The sequence below is a fragment of the Lotus japonicus genome, chromosome 6 (genome assembly GCF_012489685.1).
Source record: "Lotus japonicus ecotype B-129 chromosome 6, LjGifu_v1.2".
Taxonomy (NCBI): Eukaryota; Viridiplantae; Streptophyta; class Magnoliopsida; order Fabales; family Fabaceae; genus Lotus; species Lotus japonicus.
Genome location: NC_080046.1, coordinates 728,934 through 752,827, shown reverse-complemented (window position 1 = coordinate 752,827; position 23,894 = coordinate 728,934). Strand labels below are relative to the sequence as shown.

The following is a 23,894-nucleotide window of genomic DNA, read 5'->3' as shown; positions in this document are numbered from 1 at the left end:
ACTTCCTCTTTTCCTTATTAACTGTCCACTTTGAAGAAATAATTGTGTTCCTATATATCTGTCCACTTAGAGTTTCAAGATAGCATTAATTGATGTTTTTCCAAGAAATGCCCTTACAGAAACAATAAATGAAGAAAGATAAAATACATTCTAAAGGGTGATATAGGAAAACAAATAATACTTTTATGAAAATCAACATAATTGTTTTCCTTAATTTGTGCGAACCTTCTCTTCCTAGACAGATAAATAGGAACGGAGGGAGTAATATTTTATGACAAGGTCCATACTTACGACTTTTTGATTGTCAAATTCCTATTGGTAAAGGTTCATTACCGACGACTTTTGCGGGTTATCAACGACAAAAAAAAACCATCAGTAATTAGCTTTTTTATCGAGTGGCCAAAATTTCTTAAGTGTGTGAGCTTAGATTTTGTCTAATGCAATAGTAACCTGAGTTAATAACATCGAATATATTTATTCCTAATTTACTAGTGTATCTGAGAATTGAGTTGTACAATTTTGATGAAACATGAGTATTGAAGGACTAAAATTACATGAATGCCTGAATTTAATTAGCATAGTCCTGAAAGTAGAGAAGTCAATTCTGACTTTCAGAGGGGATAACTCACTTGGTTGAGCTAAGAGTAGAAATAGATATTGGTTTCAGATGGGTAACTCACTTGGTTGAGCTAAGAGTAGAAATAAGTATTGGAGATAAAGGTCCAAGATTCGAAACCTAAGGAGGAGCATTTGTAATTACTAACAACTAACACTAGTATTTACCTATAAAAAAAATAACAAATTTGAATTAATTACTTTCGATGCTTCATTTATTGCATCTTCCTGAAAAGGGAACAGCTAAAAGCAAATTTGAAAAGCAAACACCACTATTAATGTTGTCCACACGGCTTCTTCTCTTATAAAACCCCTTGTGATCACCAGCTCAACCTCGCACCATGCTTTATATATAACTCATCTTCAATCTTCTCCTTCATCCACCTTCACCATCTCAAAACAAAACACACACACAAAAATGGTGAAGTTCTCAAAGGAACTCGAAGCTCAACTAATACCAGAATGGAAGGAGGCATTTGTGAACTACAAGCTTCTCAAGAAACACATTAAGAGGATCAAAGTTGCAAGAGTTCCAAAGCAACAATTACATGCCCCCAAAGGGGACTTTGGTCGTTCCATATTTGATTCCCTTTGTTTCATAACCAAAAAGTTTTGCACTTCAGACAACAATAAACAAGATATCATTCAGGTAAATTGAGTAAAGTAGTGTTTGGTTTTCTGCTTTTCAGTGTTTTTTTGTGTTTATCGTTCCGGTAAAATAGGAGTAGTTTCAGGGACAGGTCTAAATTAACATTTGCGTGTGTCTATGATTTTTTCTGTGGGTTTTGTTTTAAGTGTTATTTTTGTGTGATTCATGTGCATAAACCTTATTGCAAGAGGAAAGGTGATGTAATATCAGGACAAGGAATGTTTCTGAGTACTCTTAATTATAATGCTCTTCTTGCAATAGGACTTTTTATCACGTACCTCACGTGTTTCTCACCAAGGAGTTCAAATAACAGATTTGTTTACTTCTATATATGGTCATCTATGATGATGCGTAGATGTAATTAATCTTCAATATAATTAAGGGTCAATTCTATTGGTAGCACAGAACACTCTGAAACTTCTACAGGAAAAAATATTGAGAAACCAAATTATAAACCTCTCACTAGAGAAATGAAAGATGTGATAATTAAGGTATCCTCACAATCAATATCCGTATGTAAGATGTGATAAGTAATCTAATAGGAAATTAAATTTTGGAGAAAATGTGAACGAAAAATAAGTGCGTAAAATTTAAATTTAAAATGAAATGAGATGTTGTGTGTATGAATGAATCTAAACCTTTTACACCAAGGTGCAATATTCAAATAAATAACTTAGGAGTTAGGAGACAGCTTGTCTCTAGTCTAAAATAAAATAGTGATATATTTTTGAAGAGATGTAAATATTTAGTCATTAATTAACTAAAATATGAGTAATTAATATTGGCAAAAATATTTCAATCTTAAATTTTGGTAAAATAATATTAATATTGTTTTTTAGCCATTTATATTAATATTATATTTTTCATTCTTATCCTTCATTTTCTTCTCTGTTTTTTATTTTTTTAGTCTTTGACCCAATTGTATTAACCCGTTTGAGAAACTATAGGTACATCTTGAAATTAATAACTTTCTCAGGGTTTTAGCTTGTATTCATTCACTCTGACAACTAGTTTGCTTACCACTATGGTAAACACTCTGTTAGTTCTTCTCTTCTCCATTCTAAAGCAGGGTTTAGTGAGACTTTTTTTTCCTGAACACACTTTCTCCTTTATTTTTTTATCTCCTGAAGTTCCTCATTCTCTCACGAAAAGTAATAGGAAACGGATTTGGCGTTAGTGGGAGGCACTGTTGCTCACTCATCATATCACGAAACAAATGTGCACCACCACAGCCAAAACATGAAACACTAAACACATGCACATATGAATTATTAACTTAATAATTAAGCTTCAACAATAATGATTGAAAAAATATCTATAAATGTTAAATATTTGAGTGTACATATGTTGGAAATTAAACAGGTGAGGAGGAGAAAGATGGAGGAGAGCGAAGAAGAAGTGTACGAGACAGAGCTGGCGCAATTGTTTTCAGAGGAGGACGAGGTGCATGTGTTTTTTGCGAGTCTGGATGAGGAGCTTAACAAGGTGAACCAATTCTACAAGAAACAAGAGACTGAGTTTCTAGAGAGAGGGGAAATGCTTAACAGGCAGCTTCAGATCTTGCTTGACCTTAAGCAACTTCTCGCCGACCGCCGCCGGAAACATCCCCGGCCACCACCAAAAGCTTATTCTAGTGACAGTTTCCCTCCTTCCCCGGGCAAAAGTTCTAATTTCTCAGGTCAGTTCTTTCTTTTAATTAATTTATTTAATTAGAAAATTTTCAGTCAAGTGTCTTCATGCAAATGAGAATGACAAATAAGTAAATAGATGTGATGTAATCAAAGACATAAAGGGAAAATAATGTGAGATGTTACATAGAATAAATTTTTTTGGTACATGTTACAAAGAATAATTAAAAATCGGGTTTGTATTTATTTTCTTCCATATATATTAATTATTACGGGATTGTTTAAAGTCGTCAAATAATGATATTTTTAAAAGGTAGAATTTATCTTAGTTTTGAAAATTAAACTAGACTAGTCAGTCCAACCGGTTTAATTGAGAACTAAATCAAAGGATGGACTCGTTTAAAAGAAAAATTGATAGATTTTAAAATCAGTGAAAATCAATACTATTGAACCGATTAAAATTGGTGTTATTAAACCGGTTTGAACTGATCATATTTTAAAAAAGTTTCAGAAAATTATATTTTTATTGAGTTTAATGGATATGCACTGACAGTGTAAAATAGTTTTACAGTCATCCAATCAAAGCATGCCACATAGGAGAGATAATTACATTTGACTTTAATTTTAATTAAAATAATAAGATATTTTCTGATTTGGCGGAATTCAATTGGATGTCTGTGTAAAACTATTTTACACTGTCAGTGCATATTCATTAAACTCATTTTTATTTTAAATTTAGTACAATATATTTGATTTAAACAAAATCTAATATAAAGTTAGGAAATCCAAGTGTGTGGATTTTTTATTCACTTTTTATCTCATTCATTATGATATATGTCAGTTTAAAATTTAATTTACATAATTTCTTCACATGATAATCAAATATTTAGTATATTATATAACAATTAACAATATTTATTTACTTTTTGCCGGTTCAACCATGGATGAACAAGTATCTTCAACTGCTCAAGGACTGATATGATTTTTTAAACATTGGTTAATTATAACATAATTTTATGTGTGAAAATAAATTTACAAGTATGTCAAAAAAAATTACAAGGAAATATTTGTAATTTGGGAAGAAATTATTTTTTATGGTAGATTAAACTTTATTTTTCTTCACAAATGTATAGACAGTTATTGATTAATTTTTTTGTGTGTGCAGATAGTATTGGAGAATCTGATGAGACAAATTCAGAAATTTCACAAATGGATGATGTAATCTCAGCATTAGAAAGAAATGGTGTAAATTTTGTGAACTCACCAATGAGGAATAATATAAAGACAAAGAAGGGGAAGCCTAAGACGGCAATGAGAATTGACATTCCGGCCACCACACCAACACGGGCTATCACGGCGGTTACTTCCATGTTGTGGGAGGATTTAGTGAACAGTCCAGTTAAAGAAGGGTATGGAGATTTCATTAACAAGAGGAAAATCCAATATGCTGAGAAGATGGTTAGAAGTGCATTTGTAGAGCTCTATAAAGGTCTTGGACTTCTCAAAACATACAGGTAATTATTGCTTTTTTAAATTACATGTTCATTTATTATTATTATTATTATAATTTAATATATTATTGATTTTTCTAACCCATATTTTTTGGTGTAGAAAAAATATATGGGTAAGAAAAATCAATATTATATTGCACGTACATAATATTTTTTGACGGTATGTTGCATAATATTTTGGATATCCAAATTGGATTTCGTATATATTGGCGATAATCACTGAAAGAAACCCTTTCCAAATTCCTCGTTGATGGGTGTTTCTAATTTCGTATATATTGGCGATAATCACTGAAATTAAAGAAACCCCCGTTGCATGCTTCAAATCAGGAATGAATATGACTTGTACACCTAAGAACGTAATCTGGAAATTTCTAAAATTAATTGATACAAATTAAAGCAATCATTGAAATAAAAAGTTGCGGGTAGGAAAAGAAGGTACGTACGTATATATATAAAGCATTTTGTTTTGTTGGACAATCGGAACAGCTTTTACACGTGAAATATAGCTTTTGATGAGACCAGTGATATGCAAACATGTAATTGAAATGTGAAACTTTTTCTGTGTGAAAGAGTTTCACATTATTTGATCACGCTATATATGTCACTCAATTAATTTTCATTCCTTTACGTTACACATATGCACGTTTAATTTCATTGAACATGTGGTGGTTATAATTCTAAGCTTTCCCAACTACTTACTATAAGTGCAATTTTCATGACGACAGAGCAATTTCTAACCACATTCTCTGCTTTCATTTTGGCAGCTCACTAAATATGGTAGCGTTTTCAAAGATCCTCAAGAAATTTGACAAGGTGTGTAGCTTCAAACATATCATCACATGCATTATTACACTACTTACTACATGTGCAAATATGAATATGAATCTCTACAGTGAGGAATTTCAGATATTCCTCTTGTCCCTTGTCAGTTGCATGTTGGGTATACTTGCATAAGTCATGCTTAGATGTTACTCTAGACCGTACTAAAGATTGATTTTGCACGAGTGAAGACAAATAAAGTGAAACCAAAATCATAATCATACTTTGTGACATATATAATTCATCATTATTGGTAGAAATATAACGATTCATGTGTGTTTTAGAAGGTAAGTTTCTGGTTCATGACATTTTATCTGGGCTTTTATCACTAAGTTTATTAGAGTTTTATTCTTGTCGCCTCGTTTCTTCTTATAAAAAAAGTTAAATTTCAACACATGGTAAATGAGTTTGTACATTGTTCACGCTTCAACTCTAAACGAGCTCTTGTGTGAAAAGCCTTATAGAAATATGATCATTCATGTATCATTTACCAAATAAATTAAACATTTGAGATAATTGATTCATACAATCATATTTCAAACTAACTTGCAATTGTAGACGACTATTCCTGATGAGAAACTAGCAAACTATATTGAACATAGAAGGGCAGGCCCAAACTGTACTATAGAATTTGTGTGAGTGTGATTTGCTAGTGTGGGTGTGATATGTGGTAAAAAAAATTAACAAAATTGGACAAAACACTAAAAGTTATAAATCATTGTAGTCCCCTTCATTTTATTTCATGTGGGACTTGTTTTGTTTAGACAAAAATCAATTATCCCCCCCCCTTCATTTTTTTATGTGTATATCATTTTGCACTCCACTGCTTTTTCATAATGCATCTCCAATGGATTGGAATTTTAATTAATAACATTGTGGGGGTGCATTGGGGGAGTGTTTGGCACCATACATCAACTGAACATAATTTATTCGGCAAGTATGAGTCCATGACAAAAGTATAAATGATCAATTATTAGCTATAGTGGGAATTTCAGGTTGGTTTTAATAATCAAATATATGGCATTAAGGTGATTAAATTACATAGTCCTTACATTTTTATTTATAAATCACTTTTTTATGATTAGGTGTCTTGTCAAAAGGCTTCTGCAAATTATCTAAAAGAAGTGAAGAGATCGCATTTCATTAGTTCAGATAAGGTATGCTCGGATAATTAATTTGTTCAAAGTTCATTTATTTTAAAAGGATGGGAAAAGAAACAAGTATGTATTTAAGAATTGATGGTAAATTAATTGCAATATAATATTTTGACTGAAGATTGTTAGACTAATGGATGAAGTGGAATCCGTATTCACAAAGCACTTCACCAACAATGATAGGAAAAAAACAATGAAGTTTCTAAGACCACAAGAGCAAAAAGGTTCTCACATGGTCACCTTCCTTGTTGGTAATTCCCTTCTCTATCTCCCATATGACCTAAATAACCTTCCTTTAATAATTTCAATTATTATTTATGTATATTAGTGAAGAATCCATAGAAATATTATCCTTTATATTAGTTCCCTTTAAGTTTTCTTATTGGATGATAGTTATAAGATTCTTATTTTTGTTAATGAGAATCCATTTTTTACATGAATTTTATTTAATAATTACTAGAATTCGAGTTAGGTCTAGTTTTATCCCAAAAGCTAACTTAGGGGTGAAAATTACTCTATTCTATATAAGGACTTATTTGATCATATCTCTAGTTGGACCTTTTTAATAAAAATATATTCAATAAAATATTTTAAATAGAATTTTTTAATTTGTGAATGATTAACATAAAGAGTCTATTATATTATGATTATTATCCACTATCAAGTTCTTGTTTTTGCCTTTTTGGTGCTGTCAAAAGTCAAAACCTTGTAATATTTTATTGTTTTATACCTAATGAAAGCTGCATCATCAAATTGTAGTGCAGTATCTTAGTGATTGCACATAGGCCAACATCCAAATAAAACTTTCATGTATTACAACCAGCTAGTGGGCACTATAAGTGTGATTAATGAATCCACTAAGCTTAAAGTCAATTTTTATATTCATTTTTTTATTTTGAGATTTTGATTGGCTAATCAATGTTTTTCTTTAGTTTATATTAACACTTTGATGTTTCAATTTTACTGCCTCTACAGGGTTATGTACAGGTTGTTTTGTATCCTTATTTTGTGTGTATGCAATATTGGCCCATTTATGTGGCATATTCTCTTCTAGCACAGAGCCAGCTTATGTAGAAGCAGTCTACCCTGTTTTCAGGTACTACATCCCATGGTTCCTACTTGAATTTAGTTGATCCATTACTTTTTAGAAGGAATCTATGTGGGAGAGCTAGTCTCATCAGGATATGAATGTTCCCGACTCGAGCATTATTGCCTCCCATTGAGGATACCCTAAGGAAAAAAACTAAAACACCAAAATTACAAAATTTAAAACAAAGACACATATGTAACTACACTAATGATCACAACAATTTTGTGCAGTGTGTTTGCATTGTTAAGCCTACACTTGTTCATGTATGGATGCAACCTGTACATGTGGAAGGTTACAAGAATCAACCATAATTTCATATTTGAATTCTCACCAAACACAGCCTTAAAGCACAGAGATGCATTTTTGTTGAGCACTACCTTCATAACAGCTGTGTTTGGGGCAATGGTGATACACCTGCTTCTAAGAACTGCTGGATTTTCTCCTGGCCAAGTTGATGCCATTCCTGGAATTCTTCTTTTGGTAATTAGTCTAATTCAGAATTAATTTATTCCCCATATTACTCAAAATATTGAAATAGCATAGCAAGCTTGAGATTTTGGGAAATGATTTATCATTTCATTTCTAGTATTCAAGTTGAACCTTTATGCTAATTATGAACTGTTGTTTCCAGATGTTTATAGTAATGCTCATTTGCCCATTGGACATTCTTTATCGCCCAACTCGTTTCTGCTTCATCCGTGTTATTCGCAACATAGCTTGCTCTCCATTTTATAAGGTAAGTCCTTATATATACTCCAAATATGTGTATCTATAGTTGTATGTGTGTGTTGTGGGACTCGGATTCCTTGCAGTCAGCATCCCTGCATTCAGAGTCAGAGGTTCACTGCTGTCTGGTCAAGATCAATGGCTCAGATTTGAAGATATTAATATGCAGTTAAAATAGTTTACTTTAAATGTGAATCTGATCAGACATCTATGAACTTCTGACTTCCCTGAATTCAGAATCCTGCAGGGAATCTGATGTGTTGTATTTCTTTGACAACTAGATACATTGCTGCATGTGTGGAAAATTGAACTTATCATTGTTTGATTTAATTTTTCACTCCTACAGGTTCTGTTGGTAGACTTTTTTATGGCTGACCAACTAACTAGCCAGGTAATGTTACATCTTAATTTCAACAAGTTAATTTTGCTTTTGTCCTTTATTTTCTTTCTACTTCTAACTATGCATCCTAATCAACATTAAATTGGATGTTATGTTTACAGATTCCATTGCTAAGGCATTTGGAAACAACAGGTTGTCACATTGCTGCTAGACTTTTCAGAACACACCACCCTGAGACCTGCCATTCTGGAAGGCTGTACATGGAAATAACTTATATCATCTCATTCTTGCCATATTTTTGGCGTGCATTGCAGGTATGCCATAAATACTTATTTTAATCTATATTTTGTATTCGTTAAGGTCTTCACAAGAAATATACAAAGCAAAACAGTCATCACCCCTGAGCTAGATTTTAAGGTCGAGTTAGGTCTGGCCCAAATTCTAAGATTGTAGCAGAGTGTCTATTATAGATCTGTTTATTTTGAGAGCACTCATATAGTCATATATGCCCAAGGAAAACCTCTAAGCGTGTGTTTTGAGTTGAGTTTTAGAGGGGAGAGAAGGGAAGGGGGAGACTTATGAGAAGTCATCCCCTTGTTTGTGAGAGATTTTAGGAATGGGGAAGGGTTTTGGGTATTTCTAGAAAATCTCCAAAACCCTCTTGTAGTTATGTTTTTTAGTTCTTCCAAATTGGAGGGTTTTGGCTTTGCAAACAAGAAAATGCCTTATGGGGCCTTCTTTTTCACATTGCCTAGAAATATGGCAAAATAAATCCATATATAAAGTAGTACAGTACTCACATCTGAACTAGACTTTTTGGTAAAGTTAGGCTTACTCTAAATTCTAAGACTGATAGTAATGTAGGAAACTAATCATTTGCATCAAGAATTTTGGGACATGATATAATTGATAATTGAACTTTTTGCATTGTATATACTTCATTATGTCATCAACTAACATGCTATTTAAATGTCATTACCAGTGTTTAAGAAGATGGTTTGATGACAGTGATGTTAACCATTTAGCTAACATGGGGAAGTATGTTTCGGCAATGGTAGCAGCAGGGGCAAGAGTAACATATAACAGGCAAGACAACCATTTATGGCTTGCAATAGTCTTAATCACTTCTGTGGTGGCCACAACTTATCAATTGTACTGGGACTTTGTCAAGGATTGGGGGTTCTTTAATCCCAACTCCAGAAATCCATGGCTTAGAGATGATCTAATTCTGAAGAACAAGAGCATATACTACATGTCTATTGTAAGTTCTCTTAGATAATTACCTCTTTTCTGATCTAAATATCACAATCATGATTTAGTTTTTTAAAACAAAAAATGTGATTTGGATTGTAGGCATTGAATGTTGTCCTAAGAGTGGCTTGGGTGGAGGCTATCATTCATCTCAAAGTGGGTCCTGTTCAGACAAGGCTTCTAGACTTCTTGTTAGCTTCATTGGAGGTTATTCGAAGAGGGCATTGGAATTACTACAGGTACTTTCTCAAAAAATTATAACAGCTAAACATAAAATTTTGATTTTTTAAATTGTCCTTGTTTAAGTACAACTATTTCATTTTTTATCAAAATATCTTGATACCAAAAAAAAAGTCTCGTATACTTGACAGAGGCCTGGTCATGAAATTTTTCATCTCAAAACTCTGATCTTTTAAGATGAATTTTTCCTTATGAACTTGACAATTTTTTGAACAGGCTGGAGAATGAGCATTTGAACAATGTTGGTCACTACCGGGCAGTGAAAGCAGTACCATTACCATTTCGCGAGACAGACTCAGACAACTGAGGTGACTTTCTCATACATGTATAGATTGACATGTAAACATGTTGAGATCAAAGTGGCAAGGGCAATAGCTGCAAGGGAATGATATTTTGAAGATGGGAGATCCCAATTTAAGTATGAATAGACACCAATTGTAACATATAAAAATGCATCATAGGTAGCATTTGTCCTATAAATTGACTCTCTTAAGTCTCTAGTTCTTGTTCTGGATCAACCTGGTTAGATAAAAAGCAACAAAATTATTTCCTCTCTTGGTTTGTCATCTAACTCTATTTTGTTGAATTGGTTCTAATAATCAATTAAAAGCTTATTGTACATGCAGTCAAGGAGATTTGAGGTGTCAATTTAGTTTACTGAAATGAGCAGAGAATAATTGTTTGATGGTTTAATGAGAATGACAACCCCAAAGTAAGTGTAAATTTTGTAATCTAACAAGTGATACTATATTAGGCTTTTTACTTTTGGATAAACTTCTCTTGTCCAAAAAACATGATTAAACAGAAATATATCCAGAAGAAAAACAACAGAGTAGTTTTGAAGTGTGAAGAGATAAAATAGAAAAACAAACCTTGGAAATTGGTGATCCTGGACTTTGCCTTCCACTTACTCGCGTACCTATTTGAGGGAGACAAATGAACAAACAAGGGTGACAAAGCCAGTGAATCAATAAGCTAAAGGAGAAATAAACCAAACGATGAGTCAATCAAATCTCAAGGGAGAATTTATCATAAACAGCAGGAAGAATTTAGCAAAACAGCAGCAGAAAAAAAAAAGTAGATGTTGAACCTACTGTCCGGTAAAAATACTACCTATTTAACTGTCCAGGAATAGAAGAAACACACATATTAAGGAGTGCAATTAATTTTGTTACTTTTCATAAAAGTATTATTTGATTTCTTATTTCACCCTTTAAAATGTATATTATCTTTTCTCGTTTATTGTTCCTGCAAGGGCATTTCTTGGAAAAACATAATTTAATGCTCTCTTGAAACTCTAAGTGGATAGATATATAGGAACAAATTTTTTTCTTCAAAGTGGACAGCTAATAAGGAACGGAGGGAGTACATGGGAACGTGAGATTATGAACCTTAAGTGTGATCATATTGTCAGAATATTATCAGCTTACAATCATGTCATTATTCACGGGACACAGAGAGGTTGGGATGGTCTTTGCAGTCATACTCATTAGCATATTATTTTCACGAGAAGGGAAATGAGAAGAAATATGAAGGCAAAGACCGTCAAATCCCTCTCCATCATATACTGACATGATTGTAAGCAGATAACTCTGACAGTCACTGCAGGAGCTTGGAGAGCAGGTCACTTCTAGAGCTAGTTGAGCAGGTCCATGGGAGGCTCACTGCTACGAGCAGGTCACGTGTTCTCTGTTACGGAAGTGTCAAACGACCATTGTCTCTAAAGCTTAAGTTGTTGGGTAAGGGTCACATAAATAATTTTATATTATCATTTCTAACACGCTCTCTTACTGAAGAGCCCCTTTGAGCTTTCTTGTTAGGGCTTGAAGTGTTGATAATGCACTGGTTCACTTATCATGTGTTTGGATTCATTTTTTCATTAGAAGAATTGAGGGCAACAAGGATTAAATTCTAGACCACTTGGTCACAGAGAATCTGATACTATTTAAAATGATCAATTATCCCTAAGGTTTAAGCTTTTTGGATAATTGGTTTTATGACATGGTATCAAAACGGCGGTGGAGGAGCAACAAAGTCGTCAACAAAGTGAAACAGATTTTGCGAGCGGAGAAGAGATTCAACTCGTTTCTACCAAAGGAGAAAATTGGTGGAAAAGAGACGAACGGTGATCATGTGGGTCATGGTAGCAAAAGGGAGGGTTAATTGGTGGTGGTAGTTCATCGCTAGAGGTTTGGTTACTATTAGAAAAAATAGGGGTGGCAGCATGAAAGATGACGGCTAGAGGTTTTGTTACTATGGTTTCTATAACCTACCTGATACCATGTATAGTTTTGGGTTATAGTACTCAACACAAGGGTTTTAAATGTCTGGATCCCGCAACCTCAAGGATTTACAACACTCGTCATGCTCAATTTAATGTGTTAAAATTCCCTTTTGTAGGTACCAATTTTTCTTCATCGCGCTATTCTCTTGAACTTTCCTCTTTTCATGAACTAGTTGCTAGACCGATGTCTCACCCGGTTTTGGCTCATTCCACTAGCCAGCCTGCTGCGCAAAGTCTGAGTTCACCTCCATGTTCTTCCTGTCTTAACTCAAGAAGAATAGAGAACGTGTAGGATTTCAAATTTGGGGGAAAGGAGAAAAAAAATTGACAAAAATAGGGGTTGTAAACGAAAGGAATGAATGGCATACTCATGATTCCGCAAATGCTCCATGTGTCCATAATAAGGATGATAATTCTCACCTGAGTATGGGATCTCATGGGGACAAATGAAGGAAACAGGGACAGGGAGCGGGGAAGAATTCCTCGCCCTCGTCCTGCTCCGCCTCATTGTCATCCCTTGTTTAGGAAAGCTATTAATAGCGTGGTTGCGAAGGAGCGGTGGTGAAGCCGACAATGTGGCAGCCACACTCCCACAATGGTCATGCAATATAAGCTTCTCTTTGTGCAAAGTGAGAAACATGAATCCTTATGTTGGTGGGTCTCACCATTGTAGCACTCAATAGTGAGGACCACTAGACACCCATTTTTATTTATTTTGCTTAGAACTTTCTTGCAGATTTTGCTTCAAAAGCATTTCGCATGAAACTTTCAAAAGGAAACCACAAGAAATTTTTTATGTAATCATTTTTAAGATTTGTTGGAAAATTTTTAGAAGCAAAATTCGCAAGAAAGTCCGCATGAAATAACTTTTTGATGGTTTGAAACTCCGCTAATGTTTTAGCAAAATGATCTTCGAAATCCGGTCCACAAATTATTTTTGTATTTAGTTTTTTATAAGCCGAATATTATGCATAGCCCATAGGAAACACAACGGTGCCCAGCCCAATACAATACCGTGAAAAACTGAAAACTAAGATACCCTCGTAACGTAAAACACCTACTGTGACACAATTATCATAACTTGGAATTGAAATTGGAAACTTAATACAAGGACTACAACCCCAAGTCCCAACAGTTCCCGACCTGCAGCTCAGAATGTTACACTGGTTTTCTTGTTTATCCATGTCCATCACCTATACCCTTCCTCACAATCACAAAGCTAAGGTCACCCTTCATATCATGTTCCCATCAGTTCCACTGGGATAGCATTATTGCATTACCAGTATTGCCATCTTCATTGTGTCAATCTCAAAACCAATTATGTTTGGGAGGGTCACATACTAGTCCATGCCTTAAAGGTAGAACAGGCCATAGAGAGTCTAAGCAGGACAGATTTACAGAATTTCCAAGCAGGACATGGGATTCAATGTCCATTCATAGTGAGAAATTTAAATACTTAACCTTAGCTGTCAGCCATATCCACAATCTGTACTGGATCAAATCTGTGGAATTAGATAGATCAGTATCACATTCCCTTAAAACCACCATGTTTCTATGGTTCCAAATGAACCACACTGTTCCCAACCATATAATCCGAGCACCGCTTCTCCTGTGCAGGCACGTGTTGGAGGAAGTGGATTTGTCCTTTCTCAAGGAGAACCAACATGTGAAGTGTGAACACAGCAAATGAGAGAGGAAGAGAAGCAACTGTGATATTGAAAAGTGAAGCAGGGAAGAGAGCAACTCAAAGCCTAGTGAGAAAGAAAATTGTGATGATAGATTTGAAACAAATCTCCTATTGAGAGTTAGCTCCTTCAAGATGTGGATATTCTCATATCGAACAAAATTGTCTTACATGTGAAACATACATGTCTTATACCAGAGAAACAATAGAGCAACTGTGAATTTATCAAGCTGCATTCAACACTTTTAGTGGACTTGTCATAGGCCAAATTGAAACGCTCGATTACAAGTTTAATTCAGACTCAAATATTCAAATTCGGCAATTACAGGTTTGAGTTCTCCTACTGATCATTTTATTACCAAATACACAGATCAAGAAGAAAAACCAGTAGGTTGAGCTATATATAAAATACATATTCCTCTTCCAGTGTTGCCAGTCTGAAGATATAAGTTTTCACCCTGGGAAAACAAAGCTATTGCATAAAAAACTAAGACAATCAACACATCTAACACAAAAAACACAAAATCTAGTCCTTAAAAGCACAGCAAGGAAATACAAAAGCAGTGATTCATCATTTAAACCTAAAGAAGCAAATTCATCCTTCAAGTTAATACCAGAAATTCATTGATGTCTCAAACTATAAGATGCCTCCACATAGCTGGTCTATCTCTGGAGATCAGAAGAGCACGAGAACCCAGATAATCAAATGAAGGCCAATACAAGTCATCTGGACCAACAACTTCCCTCAAACTTTGAGCATTGGAGGACGAATCCATATTGAGATTGAGAACCCTTAATGGATCATCTTTCTGCGCATCAAACACATGTAGTCCTAGGCCGTTAACAGCCATGACAAAGTCAGAATTACCCCAAACTTGGCTGATTGCTGCATAATGGGAATGTACACTGGACTCTGGAAGAGCATAAGTGCTAAACAGTGCTTGTCTGCGCAACGAAAATTGTTGAACTTGTGGTGATGAGGACTGCTTCTTGCCCATTGAGCTTGAGCTGGTGCATCCAAGGAAGACGGAATCTCCACTAGAGAAAACTGATTGCACATTGACACCAAGTTTTGATATTCTGAGGCCCACGCCGGATGGCTGGCGAAAGTCCAAGACATTGATAGAATCTGAAGTGCAGAACACACCGTCTTTTCCTTCAGCCGCTGATGAGCTTACTCTGCATCATATTTCTTAACTTGATTAACAAAAGGGAGAGAAAGTAGTGAAAATTCATGACCATGAATGAAACACTTGTAAAAATTCTCTTTTCCTCAAAAGATGCTTTCCTCAACAAGTACAAAACAAATTGAGAAGATTTGACCCGGAAATTTCCTTAGATGAAAAGATAACTAAAATAAGAATAAAGAAGTCTTTGTCTACAATGACGATGAAAAAAATGGTAAATCAAAGAGCTTTCTTGCGCATTTATTAGCACATAACAAGCATACTATAAATGACATATATTAAATATCGTAGACCAACAAAAATCGGTTCACAAGCTAAAAGAACTTCTCTGCAAATTAATTTTAGCACATAAGGAGCATATTGTAAATAACATGTACTAAATGTTAGGAGAGGAAATATGGGTCATAGGTGGACCAATAGAATTGTTCCTAAAGTAAAAACATAGTTAACGGATGGACATGGTCCAACACAAAATTACCCTAAAGATAAATGTGTTTGGGTTGTGCTAATAGTTGATAGAATGAATACAGTAGCTAAGATAGTCTAATGAAGAAACAGAACATCTTGGGCAAAGGTTGAAGCAAGAAGCTAAGGTCCAAATCTACTCACCTTTTCCTAACCCCTCCACCCAGCTCTGCATCAGTATTGCTCACATGGAGAGCAGAAATTTTTCGACCACCAGAAGGAACAGAGAGCAAAGCCTGCGGACTGAGTGAGTTCACATCCCACAAAGAAATGGATTCAGCTTCAGCTACCACAACCTTTCCTCTGTTCCTCCACTGCAAGGGGCTGGAGTATTCCATGGCCAGAACAGGCTTCTGAACATCCCACTTCATGATTTGCTCTCCATCACGAACATCAAAAACTTTTATACTCCTCTGTGAGCTGGAAGTAGAGATGATAAGAGGTCCACAGGGTTTATACCACCATTGCCTTTCTGCTGGCATAATGCAAGACGCAGCAGAATTCCTTCTTTGCACAAGGTTATTAGGCAATGGTCGAAGTGCTGTTCTTGAGGAGGTTGTTCCAGACTCAGCTTGGAAAGCTCGAATTTCCTTGGTGTAAAAATCCCACGAGCAAAAGCCTGAATCCATTGTATTGCCAGCAGAGGCAGCTACTACAAATCTTCCAGAGCAACCATCTGAACCCGGAGCACGAATTACCCAGCAATCTCTCCATACATTACTTGAAACTCCAGGCGGTGGCATATATACAGCTTTTTCCTGAAAGGGAGATAAATTTTCAGCTGAAAAAATGTTTTTTCTTTCTTACACCAAGTCCATACATGAATCTGTTGGTATTCGTTGTGGAAAACATCAACACCAAATGATACCTATGTTTACCTTGAATGAATTGATTATATGTAAATGAACAGCATACTAGCATCATAGATATAAAGAGATGATAAATTCATTCCTGAGTATCTTGACGACAAACACATTAATCTACAAGTGTGACAATTCCATGCTACACCCTAATATTCTCAAATGTTTTTTTTTTTGAAATTAATATTCTCAAATGTTGATAATATACTACTGATTGCTAGAATACATTATTAGCCCTTAATTAGAACAAAAGGATTACCTTTAAAGTTTAATCACCAAATAAATAAATTGGCTCAATATTCAGCATTGTTTTCAGGTAAATCAGAAGATCAACTTGGTAAGACCAAAATTAATGATACGGGTTGCAATTTAAAGACATGATCATTAATCATATATTAAAACCATGAATTCATTTCTGAAAATTTTAGTGACAAATAAAAACATCAGTCTATACAAATAGAGAAGTTTCATTGGACACATTAGTCTTCTTCTATAATAGGTAACTATGATCAATATTTGAGAAACTAGAGTGAAATTTTTGAATAATTACTTCTCAGTTCCAGCCCCTATAAAGAGAATAAGAGCATCTTTTACTAAAAAAAATAACACTTCTTTCCATGTCATGTGACTTATGGTAATGGTCATATGAATCAACTACCTCAATATTCATGCAAAACAAGAGATCAACTTGGTGTCAACAAAATTAATAACACGGCTTGAGAATTTAAATTGGCAATACCTCACAATTGGCAATATCATAATAAGAGCAGGAAGCATCATCATGAGCAAGAAGAACAGCCTCCCCTTCAGAGACAAACCATCCAGCAGCCGCGGTTTTGTTCCCTATTTCATTCAGTTTGAAATTGAAATTCTCATCAATCTCCTCTTCCACAAACATCCCTTGCTTGTTCTCCTGATCATCAAACTCCTCAAGCTTCTCATCAGCAGCTAGTAGAAGATCAATGTCATACTTTTGATTGTTCAAAGCAGAAGCCTTGTTCCCATCAGAAGGGCCACCACCACAAGCATCAACCTTTCCATTCCCTTTTTCAAGAGAAGCCAAGAACTCAACCGCGATCGGATTGTCATCAACAAGGCTCAAAACCTCATCTTCCACCTTCACACAGTCCTTATTCACTGTCCGATCCCGAAGCAGCTTCTGATGAGGAAACAACCTGGCCTCAAGCTCCTCATTGTTCAACCCTTTGACCAAGCTCTTACCTTTCTCAGTTTCAATTTCAACCCCATCATTGTCATCAACATTAACAACACACACACCCAATTGCTTGCTGGTGCTACCATTATCACCATTATCATTTTCATTTTCGGTCGAAACGACACGAACCATGGCCTTCTCGATACCCGAGATCTTGTCTTGAATATCAGAAAGTATGACCTTTGAAGCATCAGGGTTGTTCATATCCAACATCTCCTTGGTCTTCTTGATATCAGAGGCAATTCTCTTCACCTTCCCTTCCAAAAACGCAAGCTTCTCGTGAAGCCTGCTAGGGTACTTGTCCTTCTCTTCACTTTCCTTCGAGCAAGTTTTCAACTTTTCGTTGCGGCTGGGTTTCTCGGCTGATTTACCGATCGGATCACCGCGGCGCTTCAGGTGGGTGGGGTCCTTGGCGGCCCGGTCGACGGAGACGCGGCGGGTTTGGCGGAGGTCGGAGGGGCTGGGGCTTCGGCCTCGGGGGAGCGAGGAGAAGGAGGAGGAAGATCTGCGGTCGACGCGAGGGACGGGTTTGGTGACGGGTTTATGGGTCGGGTTGTGGGTGGATCCGGATCCGCGAGAAGTGGATCTGCGAGGGTTGTTGTTGTTGTCCTTTTCGGTGGAGGTTGAGAGAGGAGTGACGGACCTGGTGGTGGATCTGAGGGCGGCGTCGCCTCCGCCGCCGCGGCGAGTGGACATGACGGTGGTTGAGTTGCTGGCTGATTAATTAAGTAAGATAGATAATATTCATTCAAGACTAATATGGTGTGATATTTGATGGATTCACATGACATGACATGACATGGATTGAAGAAGAACAACAAGAGATTGGTGAAGGAAGGAACTAGGAAGAAATGGAATGGAGAGATGAGCGGGAAAAGAGTGAAATTTTGAGTTTTGAAATTTTTCAGCCGGGAGTGGAATTTCACTCATTTTCATCATTTCAGTATTCACAGCATTTTCCTTAATCAAAGGTAAACAAATATTAATGATTATCATATTGATTGTAATAAGGTTCTCAATGTTTAATTTTTCATGAATTAAACTCATAGAGTAATTCATACGAGTTGGCTAATAATTGGTGATTGATTTGTTCAGTTTTTTAAGTTATTTCCTTTTTTTAAGGTAAAATACTATGAATCAATCAATATTTCTAAAAATTATTCATTACAATTATTATTAGGGTATTGGTCAAGTACCTATAAAATTAAAAAGTTCTAGTATTTCTAGGAATATTCTGTAAAATAAACCGTGAAGATAACGTAGCACACCAAACTATTATTTTTGGTGCATCGCAGAGACGGACCCAAAACTTTTGTAAAGTCTGGCCAAATTTGAGTAAGAAATTTAGTTTTTATGAAATAATCCTTCAATTTTGCCCTCACCTTTAAATTTTGCCATTTTTCTTCTTTTTTTTAGGCCCAAAATATGGTTTGCTCCAAAAGGAAAAAAAATGGCCAAAGCCAGGGTGTCTAAACGGTGCATCCGCCTATGGTGCATCAGAAATACACACCAAACTATTTGGTTTTTGTATACCAATTTCACTATAATACGAAATATAATTGAAAACGTTTTCAAAACGAGCCTAAAAATGAGGTGGTGGCCATAGTGTTATGAGTTATTATTGAAACTAAAACCTATAATTACAAAATTATTTTTTATTGTTTTAAATAATTGGTCGAAATCGTTTTGAAATTAAGTAAAAGTTAATAATTCTACACCATTTTTGTTGAACATGTTTTATCTTTAAGTTTACATTTGAAAATAGGCTCAAATTATACTCATCAACTTGTTTTAAATTTTGTGTTAAATTTTTTTTATAGGCAAATTTTGTGTTAAATAATTTTTGGTCCTTACAAAATAGTGAATTATTAGTTTTGGTCCCTAAAAAATTATTTGAAATACATTCCAATTTTTGAAAATGCACATGTTTATGTTTCTCAATCATTTAAGTGATGATTTGTCTGCATAAAATAGTGAATTTCTGAGTGATGTTTAAGTGATCATTTAAGTTGTTGGTCCCTATGAAATAGTGAATTATTAGTTTTGGTATCTTTAAAAAAATCTTTAAAATACCTCCCAATTTTTGGAAACACACATGTTTATGTCTCTCAATCATTTAAGTGATGATTTTTCTGCCCACTCATTTGAAGTACCAAGTTGATGACTTTGTAGGTCCTTTTCTTGTTGTTCGACTTTATTTCTTACAGTGAATTTTACATGACCTATATTCCTCGTGTCATTGATTGGCTATGAGATTTATGAAGATTGAATGGATAAGTATTTCATGATGTTGATGATTTATGTGGATTATGAGATTGGTGGATTTACCTTGGCTCTGTGAGCAAGGTAATGATTACGGATAAGCCTTGGCCTTGTGGGCAAGCTTAAGTCTCATGTGTCTCTTTGGCTCTATGAGCAAGGGCATGATTTGATAAATGTTTCTTGGCTCCGAGAGCAAGGATTTCGCAAGTCAATACTGGTTAGCTAGAGTGTTATCGACGTGATAATGCTTGGGTTGTCAGTGACACCCTAATTCTGGGATGGTCGACACCAATGAACTCGATTTCCCCCAAATAATGCGCACAAAAGGTTCAAAAAGGAATGAGTTTCCCAAGCTGCATGGAAACAAAAAAGGTGTGCTTTATAATCACATGTATACGCGTCGCTGATAAGTGCTCATTTTACGTATGTTTGGATATCATGTTAAACACTTATTTGACTTGTATGCTTGCATTTTTTATCATTATACTCCCCAAACGAGTTAACTTAGTACGTATTTAGCTTTAGCATAAATATAGTGAAAATATCATTAATTTCATGTTCTAACTTGGAGTTTTGATGTAGGGAAGAAATTCAAGGAAGAGCCAAGTTGGAATTAAGAAAATGAAGATTTGAAGGCTTGATGCTTAGCACGAGGAGATGGTGCTTAGCACCATTCTGGCAAAGAGACCATGGCGCTTAGCGCCAGAAAGTGGTACTTAGCACCAAAGGCGGTGGAGAAAACCCAAGGGGGAAGTAACAGGGGCGCTTAGCACCAGAAAATGGCGCTTAGCACCATTCTGAAGGATTCAACTTTTATTTAAGGGCCAGAAAACGTTTTTGTGGGTATCTCTCCATTTCCTCTTCGAATTTCTCCCATTTTTGCAGCAAAACAGAGCTAGGGAGTTGAGCTTCATGGAGGAGAGGTCCCTAGGTCTAGGATTGACGAATTGAAGCTCCAGAGCATGGCGGCGACCGCCGAAGACCGTGACAACCTCTCGGAGGCGATGGAAAGCTTGGGAAAGCTTCTATCGCCGTGGATCCTTCGTCGTTCTTCTGGGTTTCATATCTTCTTCCTTATCCCTTGTATATGTTGTTTCTATTTTTGTATTTAGCTTGTTGAAACTTGATTATTTGATTTGTTCTAAACTCATTCATTGATGTAAATGGAAATATTTCATGTATGGTGTTTCTTTCTATACTTCATGCTTCTAACCTATCAATTGATAATTAAAAGATCTCCACTAATTTATAAATAGATCGGAATGTTGATATGAATTAGTGCATGCTTAGTTCAGTGAAGGTAGAACGCCTATGTCTTAGGTCACAATTTGTGTGTTAAAGTCTTACTTTCTTCGCTTCAAGTATTGATTGGTTTGTGTTAGATTCTTATGGACTAGCATGAGATCGGGAGATAATTGCGGGTCCGGTTCAAGAGAGAAATCACTTAGTGAACTAGTTGTCTTAGGGTGAGAATATCTTGTGTAGGAGAAATAGTGGATTTACACGTGACCGGTGGGGTTCTGAGTTCTAACAAGAGTTTCCAGGGTGACAACGGAGATTTGCAAGCATACAGTACCTTGTTATAGGAAAAATTGGTCATTGAGAATGTCTTTGAGAGAGAATTCGAGTTGTATTGTTCCTTTTGGGCTTTCTAGATGGTAAGGGATTACGTCTAGGAATTCCAATTGATAGATTCACCTAGGCTAGGGATAGTTAGGTGCATAACTCTCGGCATCGTAAATGAAATGAACCATTGCAAAAGTGTTTGAGTTGAAAGCAATTAGAGAATTAGGGGAATGCATTCTAAATACGTTTTCTTCTTTGGTACCTCAGTAAATCTTCTTTTACTGTTTTCTTTTATATTCAAAAATCACAAAAATAATTTATCAAACATCTTTTTATCCGCTCAGATCGATATTTAACTGGTGGAACTGATGTTCACACAATCCCTGAGGACGATAAACCCGTATCTGCTTTACTACGATTGAATCATAAGGGTTTGGTTCCAAAGCAGTACAAACAATGAGGAAAAAACCTTTATCAGTCGCACATCACCAAAAGCGAGCAGTGATCATAGTATACTCGAAAGAGATGTTCCAGACATGCCTCCAAAATAAGTGTATCCAATCATGATAATGTCAAAGTTCTCGAGCTTATATTTGGTCCGTAGTTTTGAAACTTGTATCATCATCATTCAGCTTCTCCATAAAGATCTTGATGTTTCGCTTACGTAAACGCCAAATCTCCATCCTTCATCTCCCTCGGGATGACTGTGGTATCATATCGATGGGCAACCCTCTGATAGGATAAGTTCTATCTTAGCTCCCCCTCATGATAATTTTTACACATGATGGACATGATAGTGCTACCATATCCTGCTGGCGTAACAAACAACAGATAACAACAAGATATGATTACTATTCTGTCATATCATATTCTGTCCTGACCACCAAACGGACCCTACAACTATCTCTGAAGAATGTATTAAATGCTCAAGCCAAAGCTTTTAATCTCAACAGGAAGAGATTCTCAACGGTCAGGATTTTTTCCTTGGCTATTTAAGTTAAACGTATGAAGAATGAAGAGCAATATTCTTTCATTATTTTATTGCACATTCTTTCATTCTTTGGTTTGTTTTGCCTTTAAGTTTCTAAGTGCTTATTTCATATTCTTTTGAACTAGAAAATTTTGTAAAACTACTCATAGCTTTAAAAAGAATTATCATTATTTGAATTGCAAGTTTGATCTAGTTTAGAATTTATAAAAGATGGTATTTACACCGCTTACATCATTAAGAAGATAGTTTAAAGAAGCTATTGAAAGTAATGCTCATTTTAGCTTAGAGGAACTAGGTCCAATACTACTCAATGTTAGGCTGAAGAGTTAGGCTGTTAGGGTACCAAACATACTTGCAACTTTGTCAAATTAGTGAAAATACCCTTAAGAAGTAACAAGACTAAATGTAGCCAGAGGGGTGAACCAATGTAAACGCTTGCATGATCTTCCTTTTTCCCTTATCCATTTTTCTTTTTATTTTTTACCACTGATTGAGGATTTGAATTAAAAGTTAAAAAAAATTACTGTAAGTCTTAAGAAGTTATATATGCTGACTAAGCAGGGACGGACCCCGGTACTACTCCCTCCGTCCCTTATTAAAAGAACTCGTTCAGACAATTGCGCTTATCAATAAAACATGTAATGAAGCTATTTAATGTCTTGATTTAAAAAAGTGTTATACATTTTTACATATTTACCCTTTTCTAAATTAATAATTTGTGTTTTTTGAATTTCACTATCTCTCCAAAATTAACAAACTTTCTCTCCAAAATTGGTTGGAAAACAAACTTGGCATTAACTTTTTTAGAACAAAGCTGCACAGCAAACCGTAAATTAAGCTGTGACTACTAAAATTGGTTGGGAAAACTAATAAAAAAATATTGGATAATTTGAGGTAGAGACAGCGGCCGGCCCCCGAACTATGAGGCCAGGGGGTCTCGCCCATAGTGGTTCCCCCGCCTTTGGTGATTGACCTCTTTGAATAAAAAAAATTGGAGAGAGATTTTCAACCGAGCAAAAAGAGAATTGTGAGCTCACTTTTGAATTTTTTCCATCTCATCAAATTTTTTCTTCATTGACACTATGAAAAGAGAATTGTGAGCACGCTTGTAAATGAATCTGCAACAATTTTTCTAACTTTGAAACAGAACTCGTGACATCAGCAGGTTATATGTAAAATTGGTTGAGAAACACACTTTTGAAATTGAATTAAATCTGCATATTGCAAACCATGAATTAAGCAGGTGACTAATAAAATTGGTTGGAAAGCATGAAAGGTAGCATGAATAGTGAGTGATAATTAAGATTTTAAAATTTAAAAAACAAATGCAAGGGGTAAATATGGAACATTATAATA

General features: G+C 35.3%; 2 protein-coding genes and 1 long non-coding RNA gene across 3 annotated transcripts; 1 reads left to right on the top strand and 2 right to left on the bottom strand.

The window, feature by feature from the left end:
- The first annotated feature begins 943 nt into the window (after positions 1–943).
- LOC130724655 (phosphate transporter PHO1-like) lies at positions 944–10,648 on the top strand. The gene is made up of 14 exons (XM_057575932.1): positions 944–1,264; positions 2,627–2,942; positions 4,058–4,406; positions 5,168–5,216; positions 6,308–6,379; positions 6,498–6,627; positions 7,352–7,472; positions 7,697–7,946; positions 8,098–8,202; positions 8,539–8,583; positions 8,694–8,846; positions 9,515–9,793; positions 9,886–10,022; positions 10,240–10,648. The coding sequence occupies exons 1-14, from the start codon at positions 1,034–1,036 to the stop codon at positions 10,328–10,330; spliced, it is 2,328 nt and encodes a 775-aa protein (XP_057431915.1). The 5' UTR covers positions 944–1,033; the 3' UTR covers positions 10,331–10,648.
- LOC130724657 (uncharacterized) lies at positions 8,097–11,034 on the bottom strand. The gene is made up of 2 exons (XR_009014588.1): positions 10,896–11,034; positions 8,097–8,287 (listed from the first exon to the last, which is right to left on the bottom strand). It is a non-coding gene; the product is annotated as an uncharacterized LOC130724657 (long non-coding RNA).
- A 3,331-nt stretch (positions 11,035–14,365) lies between these two features.
- LOC130724654 (KIN14B-interacting protein At4g14310) lies at positions 14,366–18,650 on the bottom strand. The gene is made up of 3 exons (XM_057575931.1): positions 17,243–18,650; positions 15,788–16,401; positions 14,366–15,170 (listed from the first exon to the last, which is right to left on the bottom strand). Exons 1-3 carry the CDS (start codon positions 18,413–18,415, stop codon positions 14,624–14,626), a joined length of 2,334 nt encoding a protein of 777 aa, XP_057431914.1. The 5' UTR covers positions 18,416–18,650; the 3' UTR covers positions 14,366–14,623.
- Between the last annotated feature and the right edge of the window lie 5,244 nt (positions 18,651–23,894).